This window comes from Geospiza fortis, unplaced genomic scaffold (assembly GCF_000277835.1).
Source record: "Geospiza fortis unplaced genomic scaffold, GeoFor_1.0 scaffold658, whole genome shotgun sequence".
NCBI classification, from domain to species: domain Eukaryota; kingdom Metazoa; phylum Chordata; class Aves; order Passeriformes; family Thraupidae; genus Geospiza; species Geospiza fortis.
Window position 1 is genome coordinate 50,086 of NW_005054674.1, and position 12,521 is coordinate 62,606.

The 12,521-nt window shown below is 57.3% G+C and overlaps 2 protein-coding genes across 2 annotated transcripts; one reads left to right on the forward strand and one right to left on the reverse strand.

The window, feature by feature from the left end:
• Positions 1-2: 2 nt before the first annotated feature.
• On the forward strand, positions 3-5,296 carry RETSAT (retinol saturase; the record flags this gene model as incomplete). The annotated part of the gene is made up of 10 exons (XM_005430748.2): positions 3-147; positions 864-1,108; positions 1,563-1,764; positions 2,068-2,265; positions 2,351-2,470; positions 2,988-3,126; positions 3,260-3,369; positions 3,615-3,781; positions 3,999-4,158; positions 4,537-5,296. Coding segments are annotated over 10 exons (1,632 nt in total), but the record flags the coding sequence as incomplete, so codon positions are not given.
• A 2,542-nt stretch (positions 5,297-7,838) lies between these two features.
• TGOLN2 (trans-golgi network protein 2) lies at positions 7,839-12,502 on the reverse strand (the record flags this gene model as incomplete). The annotated part of the gene is made up of 3 exons (XM_031065083.1): positions 7,839-10,070; positions 10,569-10,652; positions 11,171-12,502. Coding segments are annotated over 3 exons (1,422 nt in total), but the record flags the coding sequence as incomplete, so codon positions are not given.
• Positions 12,503-12,521: the final 19 nt, after the last annotated feature.

Here is a 12,521-nt window from a genome sequence, read left to right on the forward strand (position 1 = left end):
CCATCGTGGGGGGCAGCGGCATCGGCGGGCTGGCGGCCGCGGCGCTGCTGGCCAAGGCGGGCTGGCGGGTGCTGGTGCTGGAGCAGCACGGCAAGCTGGGCGGCTGCTGCCACACCTTCACCGAGAAGGGCTTCGAGTTCGACACCGGTACCGAGTTCGGGGGCCCCAAATCCCCCCGGAGCCCGGGGAGGGGCGGGGGAGACCCTCAGGGCGGGAGCTCCCCTGCACACACCTCCTGTTACACAAACCATTTTGCTGCTTTTCACCCCAAAATCCCCAAATACCAAACGCCCAAAATTCCCCACAGCTGTGTGGGAGCTCGCCTGCACACGCCTCCTGTTACACAAACCATTCTCCTGCTTTTCACCCCAAAACCCGCTGGGTGCAGGATACCAAACACCCAAATTCTCCACAGCCAGCCCCTGTGTGGGAGTTCCCTCCTGTTACACAAACCATTCTCCTGCTTTTCACCTCCAAACCCTCTGGGTGCAGGATACCAAGGCCCCTGTGTGGTTCCCAGCATGGGGATGTCACCTCAGGACATTTCTTGCTGGAAAACTTCTTGTGCTGAGACAAAGTCCAGCTCTGCGTGCCCTTGAATCTCCAGGATTGATTATTTACAGCAGAGATGGATAGCAAAGTGTAAAAAAAACCTCAGAATTGCCAGCTAAAACCACTGGTCAGTGCCATTCACCCCAGCTGCGAGGCAGGTGTATCCCAGATTTTCCCTTTCCCTTCCACAGGGAGCTGGTGGGGTGGGGATGGTGGGTTTGGTGTGTCCTGGGGTGGGAAAATGAAAGAAAAAAGAAGGCAAAGATACGGGAAAAAAGAGGAAAATAAAGGAAAAAAAATGTCTGCTTTAGGGATCCACTACGTGGGGCAGATGCAGGAGGGCTCCCTGATGCGGTTCCTGGTGGACCAGCTGACAGATGGGCAGCTGGAGTGGGCCCCACTGCCGGCCACCTACGATGCCGTGGTTCTGGGGGACCCCCAGGGCTCTGGCAAGACCTTCCACATCCATTCTGGGGAGAGGGAATATTTCTGGAGGCTGAAGGAACAGTTCCCCGGGGAGGCGGCGGCCATCGACGAGTTCCAGCGGCTGGTGAAGGTGGGGTAACACCAGGGGAGCCTGGATCTGGGGGTCACACAACGAGGGGAGCCCCCCTGGCACCCCCAGGGAACGATGGCATCACCCCAAAAGCGTTGGGAAACACACCAGTCAGCAAAATCGGGCAAAATCTCCCCTATCGGCCTCAAAAATGCAGCATCACGGATGTTTTGCGGGAGATTTCTTTAAAGAAGTTCTTTAAGGAGTTGGGGCAGAGGTCTTTAAGGACGTTTTTCTCAAGAACCATTTTTTTGGGAGGAACTCTCTGGAGGAGCTTCGATGGGGAAGCTTTTTTGCGTAAGCTTCTCTTGAAGGAGATTTTTGAGGGAAGATTTTGAGGGAGCCAGTACTGCCCTTGCCCACAGCTCACCAGGCTGCCCAGCAGTGAATTTAAGGGGAAAAACTGCTTTGGAGCACCTGTGGGGCGTGTCTGAGCCCCTGACTGTCCCTGCAGAGCGCTGGCCGTGGGGTTGTGCTGCTGGGGATCCTGAAGCTGCTCCCGAGGTTCCTGGCCAGGCTCCTGACCTGCTCCAGGCTGCTGCCACGGCTCTGCTCCTTCTCCCAGCTGGCCTCACGCAGCCTCAAGGAGGTGGTGGATGGTCTCACCCCCAACCCCGAGCTCCGGGCTGTCCTCAGCTACATCTTCCCCACCTATGGTACGTGACAGGAGGCCCTGGGGTGGTGTTAAACGCTTTAGAAACAGAAAAAAGGGTGAGAACCCCTTTTTTGGAAGGTTTGCATGAATGTTCTGTGGATGCTTTGCCAGCATCCTTGTCCCCAAGTCACTGGCAGGTGACACGTCCCCATTGCTCATCTGCATCTCCTTCCCTCTGTGTTCTTCATCTTCCTCAGGGCTGACATCATTCCTGTACAAGGGGATGTACAAAGTGGTCCTCATCTTAAAACACTTAGGATAAGCTCCAAGCCCATGATTTGCCCACACCCACCCCTTTTCCCAGGTGTGCTCCCCTCCAAGGCCAGCTTCTCCATGCACAGCATCCTGGTGAACCATTTCCTGCACGGCGCCTGGTACCCCAAGGGCGGGGCGGGGGAAATCGCCTTCCACACCATCCCCGTGATCCGCAGGGCCGGAGGAAACGTCTTTGGGAAGGCGCCGGTGCAGAGGATCCTGCTGGACGCCCAGGGCAGAGCCTGCGGTGAGCTCCGGCCACGGGGCTGCTCCCAAAGCGCGGCTCCTTTCACCAGCACCTCATTGTCCCCCCTCTGCATTCCCCCTGCCAGGTGTGAGCGTCAGGAAAGGCCAGGACTCGGTGGATATCTTGGCTCCCGTGGTCATTTCGGACGCCGGGATCTTCAACACCTACGAGCGGCTGCTGCCGGCGGAGGCGCGGGCTCTGCCGGGTGCGGCGTCAGCGCTGGGCTCCGCCGGGGTTACGGCGTTAATCCCGCCCCGAGCCCCGCGGGAAAGCCGATTTACCAATTAACGCTGCAAACCCCCCGGCGCTCCTGTGCCACAGCCCTCAAACCCCTGCCTGGCCCGCTCCTTTCTTCACGGGGGTTTCATTCAGCCCAAAGTCACCGGCCCAAACTGGCTGTGGCTGGGGAAGTCCTGGTTTGGTGCGAGGAGTCCCTGAAATACACAGTGCAGGGGCCTGAAATTCCTGGGAGTTGGTGGAATGTCCTAGAAGATCTTCTGGAAGGGGCAAGGATGGGGGGAATGGGAACAGAGGTGCTTGGGAAGGGGCACAGTCGGGCGGAAGGGGCACAGTCGGGTGGAAAGGGAATGGTTTGTGTGGGTGGGAAGGGTCAGGGTTTGGTGGGAAAGCACCAGGATTGGAGAAACCACTTCTTTGTATCCAGGAATCCTAGAAGAGCCTGATTTCCTCCCCTAACTGCCCTTTTTCCCTGCCCGCTGCAGAGATCCAGTCCCAGCTCCACATGCTGGCCCCTGGGGAGGGGGGCTTCACCGTCTTCGTCGGCCTCAGCGGCTCAAGGGAGGAGCTGGGGCTGGAGCCCATCAACTACTTCATGTTCCCAGGGAACGACCTGGATGGAATGTAGGTTTGGCTTCGCCTTGAATGTGCTTGGTTGAGCGTGAGGAGATGGATTCCTGGGCAGTGACTCAGGGGTTTGGCCAGTTCAGGGGGAGCTGTGCCCCGAGCCCCAGCTCAGCCCTTCCCTCTCGTGCAGCATGCAGCGCTACCTGGCTTCCTCCAGAGAAGAAGCTGCCAACAACATCCCTCTGCTCTTTGTCACCTCGCCATCAGCCAAGGACCCCACCTGGGAAATGAGGCACCCAGGTGAGGCTGACACCCAGCCACAAATGCTTGTGGGGGGATTCAAAACTCCTGATGGGGCTTGGTGATCCCAAACAAGGAGTTTCCACTCAGCCATCCATGGCCAAAGCTGGGCAGGGCTCATGGAATGCACCTGGATGAAGGACAGGGAACCCCAAAGATCTGGGGGCATCCCCTGGGTTTGGGGCAGTGACAGGGTGGGATGAGGTGGGCAGAGGGACGAGCACCCCAGCCTTGTCCTCCTGCAGGTAAATCCACGCTGGCCATCGTCACCTTCGCCAGGTACGAGTGGTTCGAGGAGTGGAAGGACAAGCAGGTCCACAAGAGGGGGGATGACTATGAGGACCTGAAGAAGACTTTTGTGGATGCCATCATGCAGACTGTCTACAAGCTCTACCCTCGCATCGAGGGCCGGGTGAGGGAACACGGGGCTCAGGGGTCCTCCCCTCTACCTACCCAATGACCGTGGAGTCATGGAATAATTTGGGTTGGAAAAGACCGTAAAGCTCATCCAGTTCCACCCCATCATGAACAGACACCTTCCACCAGACCAGGTTGCTCCAATCCCCATCCAACCTGGGCAGACCTGGCTGACCATCCCAGGATGACCACCCTGTCCCTGTCCCCCACAGATCGAGTACCTCTCGGGTGGCTCTCCCCTCACCAACCAGCACTACCTTGCCAGTCCCCACGGCGAGTTCTACGGCGCTGACCACGGCATCCCCCGCCTGCAGGCCGAGGCCATTGCCACCCTGCGGGCAGACACGGCCGTGCCCAACCTCTACCTGACAGGTGACAGGGCCACCAGCGTCCCCAGAGCAGGACAGCTCCGGGGGAGCGGGATGGGGTGGGGAAAACCTGCAATCCTGAAATGGAATAACGGGAAGAGCCGCTGTGGGGCAATGGGATAACGGCTGGAAAAGCAGAATTCCGTGGTGCCAGGGAGCAGGGAAGGCTGTGCTCCCCCAGCTCTGGGAGGCTGCCTCCCTGGCCAGGGCACGCTGGGCATTTCCTGCTGCACACAAGGGAAGGGAGGTGTGGGTCAGACCCCAGGGATGGTGCGGGGGCAGCTGGAAGGTGATGCCCAAACACCACTGATGGCTGGCTGGGACAGAGTGGGGACTGAGGGCTGCTCACAGGGGGACCTCAACTGCTGCTCCCTCCTTCCAGGGCAGGATTTGTGCCTGGGGGGTTTCATGGGGGCCCTGCAAGGAGCCATCATCTGCGCCAGCACCATCCTCAAGCGCAACCTGTACGCGGACGTGGCGTGGCTGAAATTGCGCTTGCAGGCCACCGACCCCAAGAAGGGAGACTAAAGGCTGCCATCCCCCCAGCAGGGCCCCAGCACAGCACCCCACCTCCCCCGCACCTGCCACGCACCTGTAGCAGACCCATCTCTGTGCCAAGCTGAGGGATTTCATCCAGGGCGACACCGTTCCCATTCCCAGACAGATTGTGCTGGACCTCACCCCCTAAAAAAATGCATCCCCCTCCACCATCATGTCCAGTGCTGGTCCCTGGCCATGGAGGGAGTCCCCAGGAGCTGTTGTGGCAGGAGAGAAGTCAAGATAACCCCAAAACAGGAGACCAGCAGCTCCTGTGGCTGCTTCATCCCATCGGGATCACTGACCCCAGCCAAAGCCCCCAGCCAAAGCCCACCTGCCCCTGCTGCCCCAGGGCTGCCTGAGAGCCTGCAGGCTGTCCAGTGCTTCCAGAGTCATTCCTGGGAGCAGCAGGACCCCAGCCCCCCAGAATTCCCAGTGTTTGGGTGCTGCTTTCCCCCCGCTGCCCCAAGACACAAGCTCATGCTCCTTTAGCAGCAACAAAGCCCTTCTGTCTGCTGGTAAAAAAGCTTGGGAACACGATGAAAGCCCGCTCCAGATGGGAAGGGAGGCACGTGAGACTGGAAGTAATAAAATAGTGATCATGACCCTGGGATTTGTGCCTCATGATGGGTCAGTGGGGCTGGGGGTGGTGAGGGAGAAGGGGAAGGGGAAGCAGAATGGAACGTGCTGATGGAGCATGGAGAAACATGGAAGCATGGAAAAACAGAGCCCAGAGCCAGCTGCTGAGCAGTGTGGCGGAGCAGGGAATAGTGTGACCGTGCTGGAAAGGAGCCCTGGAAAGAGGCTTGATGGCTGATCTGGCAAAGAGGATTAGATCACTGAGCAGAGAGATAATTCAGTGATGGGATGGGATTTGCAGAGAAGGTGAGCTCTGCCAGGAGAGATCACCCAGAGCCAGCCCCTGAGGAGCCCAGGGGCGCAGCAGGGAACTGGGGAGGCTGCTCTGGGCAGCTCCAGCCCAGACCCCACCTGCAGAGCTTCCCCTGCTCTGCTCCAACACCTGAGGGACGCGGGGCTTCTGGAGCGAGTCCAGAGCAGGCCATGGAGCCAGGATGGGAAAAATGGCCGTGCTCACCTGGAGAAGGCTCCAGGGAGAGCTCAGAGCCCCTTCAGGGCCTGAAGGGGCTCCAGGAGAGCTGCAGAGGGACTGGGGACAAGGCCTGGAGAGACAGGACACAGGGAATGGCTCCCAGTGCCAGAGGCAGGGCTGGATGGGAACTTGGGAATTGGGAATTGTCCATGTGAGGGTGGGCAGGCCCTGGCACAGGGTGCCAGAGCAGCTGTGGCTGCCCCTGGACCCCTGGCAGAAGAGCCAGGTCCTCTTCCCAGGGACCCTTTGGAGAGCAGAAACACCTGATTTAGGCCCAGGACAGTGCAGTGACACCCAACCTGCACCCAGCAGCCCCAAGAAGACCCAAACCTGCCTCTCCTCCTGCTTTTCTCACCCCAAAGAGCTCCATCCCCATCACTTTGGTGTTTTTTTAACCCACACAAACGGTCCCAGGCCATGGAATTTGTCATGCCAAGTTGATGTGTTTGCTTGGCTGGTGCCCTGCCCGTAAGGAAAATACCTGCTGTGAGCTCAGCCCAGGTTCAGCTGTTTGCCCAGGAGGCCGTGCAGCACTCAAAGCTTTTGGGAGAGGAAGATGAGATCAAACAAACCCGGGGAGGTTAATGGGGTTCGCAGGCTAGGGGGGCAGAGCAGAGCTCAGGGAGTGGCTGCAGCAGCATTTCACAGAACCCTGGAATCCTCTGGGCTGGGAAAGCCCTGAGAACACCAAGTCCAACTGCCAAGGCCACCAGTGCTCCATGTCCCCAGGTGCCACATCCACACAGCTGCCAAATCCCCCCGGGGATGGGGTCTCCCCCCTGCTCAGGCCTGAACTGCTGTTTCCATGGAGGAATCTTCCCAAAATCCAGCCTGGGACAGCCTGAGGCCGTTTCCTCTGATCCTGCTCCCTGTCAGCAGAGCCCAGCCCGCAGCTGGGGAAGAGCTGCACTCTGCAGAGCAGCAGGAGGGCTGAAGGGCAACGCCCCAGCCCCGTGCCCACTTTCACCCAGTTTCTCATGCATGAAAGCTCCTCCACCCTCAGGGCCCCCCTGCTGACCTGCCTCTATCACAACGTCTCAATCCTGCCCCGATAAGCAGGGCCCAGCCCAGCTGGCAAAGCATTTCTGATTTTATTTGACATTACCTCCACTCATGGACTTTGTCTCGGGGGCAGCCACCCCCACACAACCCCACGGGCAGTCCCCAGCCCTGGGACGCCCCCAGCGCTTCCTGCACCAGGGACAGGACCTGCCCTGCCTGCCAAAGCATTCTGGGGCCTTTCCAGCCCTGAGATCCGGGTGGGAGCAGGCAGGGGGCTCATGAGCTCTGGGAGCACAGTGCAGTGGGGTTTTCTGGGAAATCACCTTGAGGATACAGAGCAGAGCAGAGCTCTGATCCCCTGGCAGCAAGGCTGGGAACTGGGGGTCTGTAAGGCCTCTCCCAACCCCACATCCCCATGGATTCTTCCTTTGATCCCCCATTTTCACCATTTTTTCCTGCTGCAAGCTGTCAGTAGCGCATTCCCAGGAAAACCAGCGGCTCTCCCTGTTCCCAGCTGGGACTGGAGGAGAGGGGAAGGCGGGATTTCCTCCTGGGAGGGAAAGGAGGCGGGGGAAAGGAGGGACTTTCTTCCACTCCTGGAGAAAACCTTCTGCTCCCCGTTCCACACCTCTCCAGTCTCCCAGCTGCTGCTCCAACCAGCTGGGACTCGCTGGCATTGCCCTCCGGGGCTCTCTGCAGGACAAAGAAGAAATCCCAGAGGAGAGCTCAGGACTAAGCTGTGTCCAGAGCAGTTTAATCTCCTCTTGGGCCCTGACCTGAGAGCACCCAGTGGAGCTGGGCTGATACTGGGCCCTGGAAAGCAGACTGGAAACTTCAAATCCGCTCTGGCCCGGGCCTGTCTGGGCTCCTTCCGGCTGCACACGGAGCTCTGAGCACAGACAGCTCCACAAAAACAGGGTTTTATCAAAATCAAACTGGTTTTGCATAAAGAGGAGCCACCCTGCGCCTTTGGTGCCAGGTGTCAATGAAAACCATGCAAAGAACGCGACAAAAAAACAAAACCAAGAGAGAAGTGAAAAGTCAACCTTTTGTGTCTTTTTTAATCCATTTACTGATTTCACCACACAGAAAATTAAAAAAAAACAGTACAAAGAACTGTAAAAAATTCTGATCCTTCCAAGCAAGGTGCATTGCACTGCAGAAAACAAATCATGTGCTGGTTCAAGCCTAAAATGTAAGAATATTTGGCAAAAAACCCCTCTGTACCAACAGACAGCATCCACGGAAAACACGTGTGTCCAAAGGGAGAAGGTTCTGTGCACCTTGATCCCTCTGGGACACGTTGCACAAACACCATAAAACTCAAACTGGGAGCAACCCCAGGGGTCTGGGGCAGCCCAGGCTGCGGGCAGAACACAGCAGCCCCGGGAAGTGCTGGTGTGGAGATTTTGGGGGAAAACCCCACACTTGAGCCTGCTGCGAGCCCTGCCTGTCCCCAGACCCTGAGGTGTGTCCTCATCACCCTAAGGAATGCTTGGCTCAGCCTGGGATTGGTGCTCCAGGTCCAAAATATTCCCTGCCCTGCTGGCAGCAGGGTGGGATTCCCACAGCCTGGAGCAAGAGAGGGTTTGAAACAGCTCCCAGGACAGGAAAGCAAGTAGATGGTGAAAAAATAGAAAGCCTTTCTAAATTATTATTCAATAAAAAAAAAACAAACACAAAGCAGGACAAAGCCAGCGTAGAGCACTCACACTCCTAAAAGCACACTCACTCCAAAAACCCTGGCCAGAGCAGCACACGGAATCCCAGCCACTGCAGCAGGGTTTGTGTCCCTGCTGTGCCCAAAAAGGCAGAGGTGTCCCCCTGCCCAGCCCTGCCCTGCAGCAGCCCCAGCCCGGCTGATCCCCCAGGGGCTCTGCAGCAGGAGGTTCCCACCCTTTCTCCCCAGAGCTGCATTCCCAGCCCTGTTTCCCTTCCTCCACGCTCCTGCTCTCCAAACAACTCCTGGAAGTCCTTTCAGCATCCTAGATGTTTCCTAGGGAAATCCTGAGAACTCCTCAAAGCCAAGAGGGACTCTGATGCTTGCCAAGAGCCAGCAGAGAGGCAAAGGATGATTTTAGGGTTTGGAGAAGGCCAGGCCCTCTCTCCCCTCTTGGGATGAACCATTAGGAAATCAAACTAGAGCTGCAGGGTTCACAATGACCAGGAAATGGCTCTGCCCTTGTCCAGGGTGACCACAGGGCGAGGAGCTGATTGTTCCCAAGCCTGGCAAGGGCAAACAAAGCCCCCCAGGAGGGAATTTAACCATCCTGGGGCTCTTTCCATGCAGTCAGTGCAGGACTGGCACACACCTGGCACCCGATGTGGTGCAGCTGGGTGCCCACGTGAGGAGCTCTGGGCTCCTCAAACCCTTTTTTTGTCTGGAAAAATCCAAAGCAGGAGCCAAGCAGGTACTTTGTGCCCTCTCCAGAAACATCCCAGCTTGGAGAAACCTCTGGGGAGTAGAGCTGCAGGAATGAAAACCTCACAGGTGTAAGTGGGGCACCAACCCTTGGGCTGACCAGCACCAGTCCAGCCTTGGAGGGACTGGGAGGCTCCCTCATCCCAAACCCCTCAGGGATTTACATTCCCTCCTTCCTACACCTGACAAGGGCAGGAAACAATCCTCCCATCTGAATCCCTGAGCCAACAAGGCATGCATTGCCCAGCCTGACCCCCTCCTCCACCAGCAACACCCCCAGTGCACACAGCTGAACTGGGAGCACTGGGAGGGAAGAGACCTGCACGGAGCACGAAGGGTTTGAGCTACAAAAACTGCTTCAGCGTGGCCAGGGGTGGGTGTGAAAAAGGGAAGCTGGGTGTGAGACTGATCAGGGAGAGAAAACCCAAATCTGAGTCTGTGCTGGGTCAATGCCAAACAAGAGAACTCAGGTGTCCCAACCTGAGCATCCAAACCCAACAGGTGGAGAAGGAGGGGCAGGAGGAGACCAAGGCAGCTTCGTTCCCAGGCAAGGGACAGTCCCATGGCTCATTGTGCAGCAGATCCTTAATTCCCCCCAAAAGGAGGGCTCAGTCCAGCAGATGGCAAATTCCATTGCATTGGGACACAAATCCTGGGTCTGGCTTTTCCAGCAGCCAGACACCCAGGGGGAAAGCAAGGCAGCTGGGAAAGGAGCAATTCAGGGAAGTGAGAGGTTTTATCAAGGTGCAGGTGCAAAACAAAAAGCGTGTCCCCTCCTTCCCGTGGACTGGAATCCAGCTGTGGCAGCACTGCGTCCCCGCCATCCTCTGAGCAGGAATTAGATCTGGAAAGGCAAAAGGAAAGGTTGGGGCTGCCTGAAAGCTCAGAATTACTCTGCTGCTCTGTCCAGGCTCGAGTGGGCTGAGAAACTTCCAAAGCAAGCACAAGCTCCTGCCTTTGCTTTCCTAACTTTCCTCTTCCTATGGCAGAAGATAATTACAGGCACATCTGAAGGGCAAGAGGTGGAACAAGGTTTCAAGGGAGAGAAGAAAGGGATTTCTCCACAAATCCTACCCTTCTCCCTCTAAAATCCTCTCTGACAAGTCATTGGATCAGTGACATTCAGCACAGCCCAGCTCTCATCTGTGCCCTGGGGCAGCTCTGCCAGCACTCCGCAGTCTCACTTTCTCCACTTCCTGGCAAAACCCTGTTTCTGCACCAAACTGTGCTTCCCAAACTGCCTCAGCTGGGGCTTTGGGACCCTTTCCAATGCAAAGGGCCAATATTTTGTATTTCCAACACACACCAGGCATGCCAACCCCCACTTTGGGCTGGCTCTCACCTTCTGATCCAGTCTCTGATAATCACCAGATTTGGGCCGCCGACCAGTTTTGGATCTTTTTCCTTCCAGAGCAAAAGCAATGATCTTTGGAGAGAGAAAAATGGAGACAGGGTGAGTGGAACAGCAGCTTCCAACCCAGGCTCACCTCTGGATTCTCATTTTCTTGCTCCCACAACCCTTTTCCTGTGACCAAGCACTTGAAACATGTAAATACCAGTACTCAACCATTCCTGAGATGGACCATGAGGTTTGCACAATAAGCAGAAAACAGGAAGAATTTTCTTTTTTTTGGTCCTCCCTCAAAACCAGCTTTATGTGAGGAAAAACAACCCCAACCTTGTGATGCTGCTACAGAAAACCGTCAGGAGGAAATTGTCAGAGATAAGATGGAGGGTTCCACACCCCTTTGTGGTTTCACCTGTCAGCTGGAAACCAGCAGCAGAGCTGAGAACACCCAGTTCCCACCACATCCAGCCCATTCCTGGTCACAGGAACCCTCCCGCTGCTATAGGACCACAGGAACGTGGGCCAGACTGGGAGATGCTGGTGTGGAACCAGTCAGGAGCAGGGGAAAGGGCTGGCAGGTCCAGCAGGGCGCTCACCTTGCGTTTGTTGTGGTAGGCCACGTACAGGGCTGCCACAATGACAGCTGTGGTCACCAGGTAGGCAAAGAAGTGGCTGCTCTCCGAGCGGGGCCTGGGCAGGGAGGGAACGCTCCTGTCCCTGTCCTGCTCCAGGGAGGCGTCACTGCCCTCCTCAGCCTTGGCCACGTCCTCCACGGCGCTCTCTTCATTCTCCAAGGAGCTGTCACCGTCCCCAGCGGGGGCAGCCGAGTGAGACACGGGGCTCTGCTCCTCCTGGGAGTTCTGAGCACTGTCCTGGCCGTGGGGCTGCTCGCCAGCAGCACTGCCCTGGCTCTCAGTCTGGGCTGGCTGCCCTCCTTGGCTGGTGGCCTCGTTGGCAGCCTTGTTCTTGTCACTGCTGTCCTGGTTGGTGCCATCCTGGGTGTTGTCCTGCTCCTGGTTGGTGTTGTCCTGCGTGTTGCTCTTCTGGTTGGAGCTGCCATTTGTATTCTTGCTGTCCTTGCCATCAGTGCCCTTGCCGTTGTTGTTGTTGTCCTTGTTGCTGTTGTCCTTGTTGTTGTTGTCCTGGTTGGTGCTGTCCTGGTTGGTGCTGTCCTGGTTGGTGCTGTCCTGGTTGGTGTTGCCATTTGTGTTCTCACTGTCCTTGCCATTGCTGCCCTCGTCATTGCTGTTCTTGCTCTTGCCATCCTTGCTGTCCTCCTGCTCAGTGCCCCCTGCCTGGTTGCCAGCCTGGTTGTTCTCGTTGACACTGTTCTGCTGGTTATTTTTGTTGTTCTGGCTGCCACTTTCACCGTCAGTGCTGGTCCCTGTATTGCCCTGGCCACCAGTGCCACTGCTTTGGTTGCCCGTGTTTCCAGTGCTGGACTCTTTACCGCTCTGGCCATCACTGCCCTGGCCAACACTGCCGGTCCCTGCATTGTCCTGGCCATCACTGCCTGCCTTGCCTGTGTTACCATTGTTGCTGTTCTGGCTTTCACCTCCTTGTCCCCCACCTCCTCCATTGCTGGTTCCATCATTGCCATTTTCACCTTGGCCCTGCTGAGCAGCCTCTGAGCTGCTGCCTTTCTGTGATTCCTCTTTCTCCTTCTTCTTCTCGTCGTCGCTGCCATTTACAGCTGGCTTGTTTTCCTGCTGTTTGTTTGCCGTGTTTTCACCCGTGTTGCTCCCGCTGTTCGGGTCTGTTTGGGCGTCGCCATTGTTGGAGTTCCCGTTGTTTTTCTGCCCGTCTCCGTTCTCTAGAGCTGTGTTGGTGTGCTCCCCGTTGTCACCTGCTCCGGCTCCCGTGGAAGATCTGCTGGTGTCCGTCTGCGGGTTGTCTGCAGCGCCAAACACGGGGAGCCCGGTCAGTGGGCACCGGGGGAACGGGGGG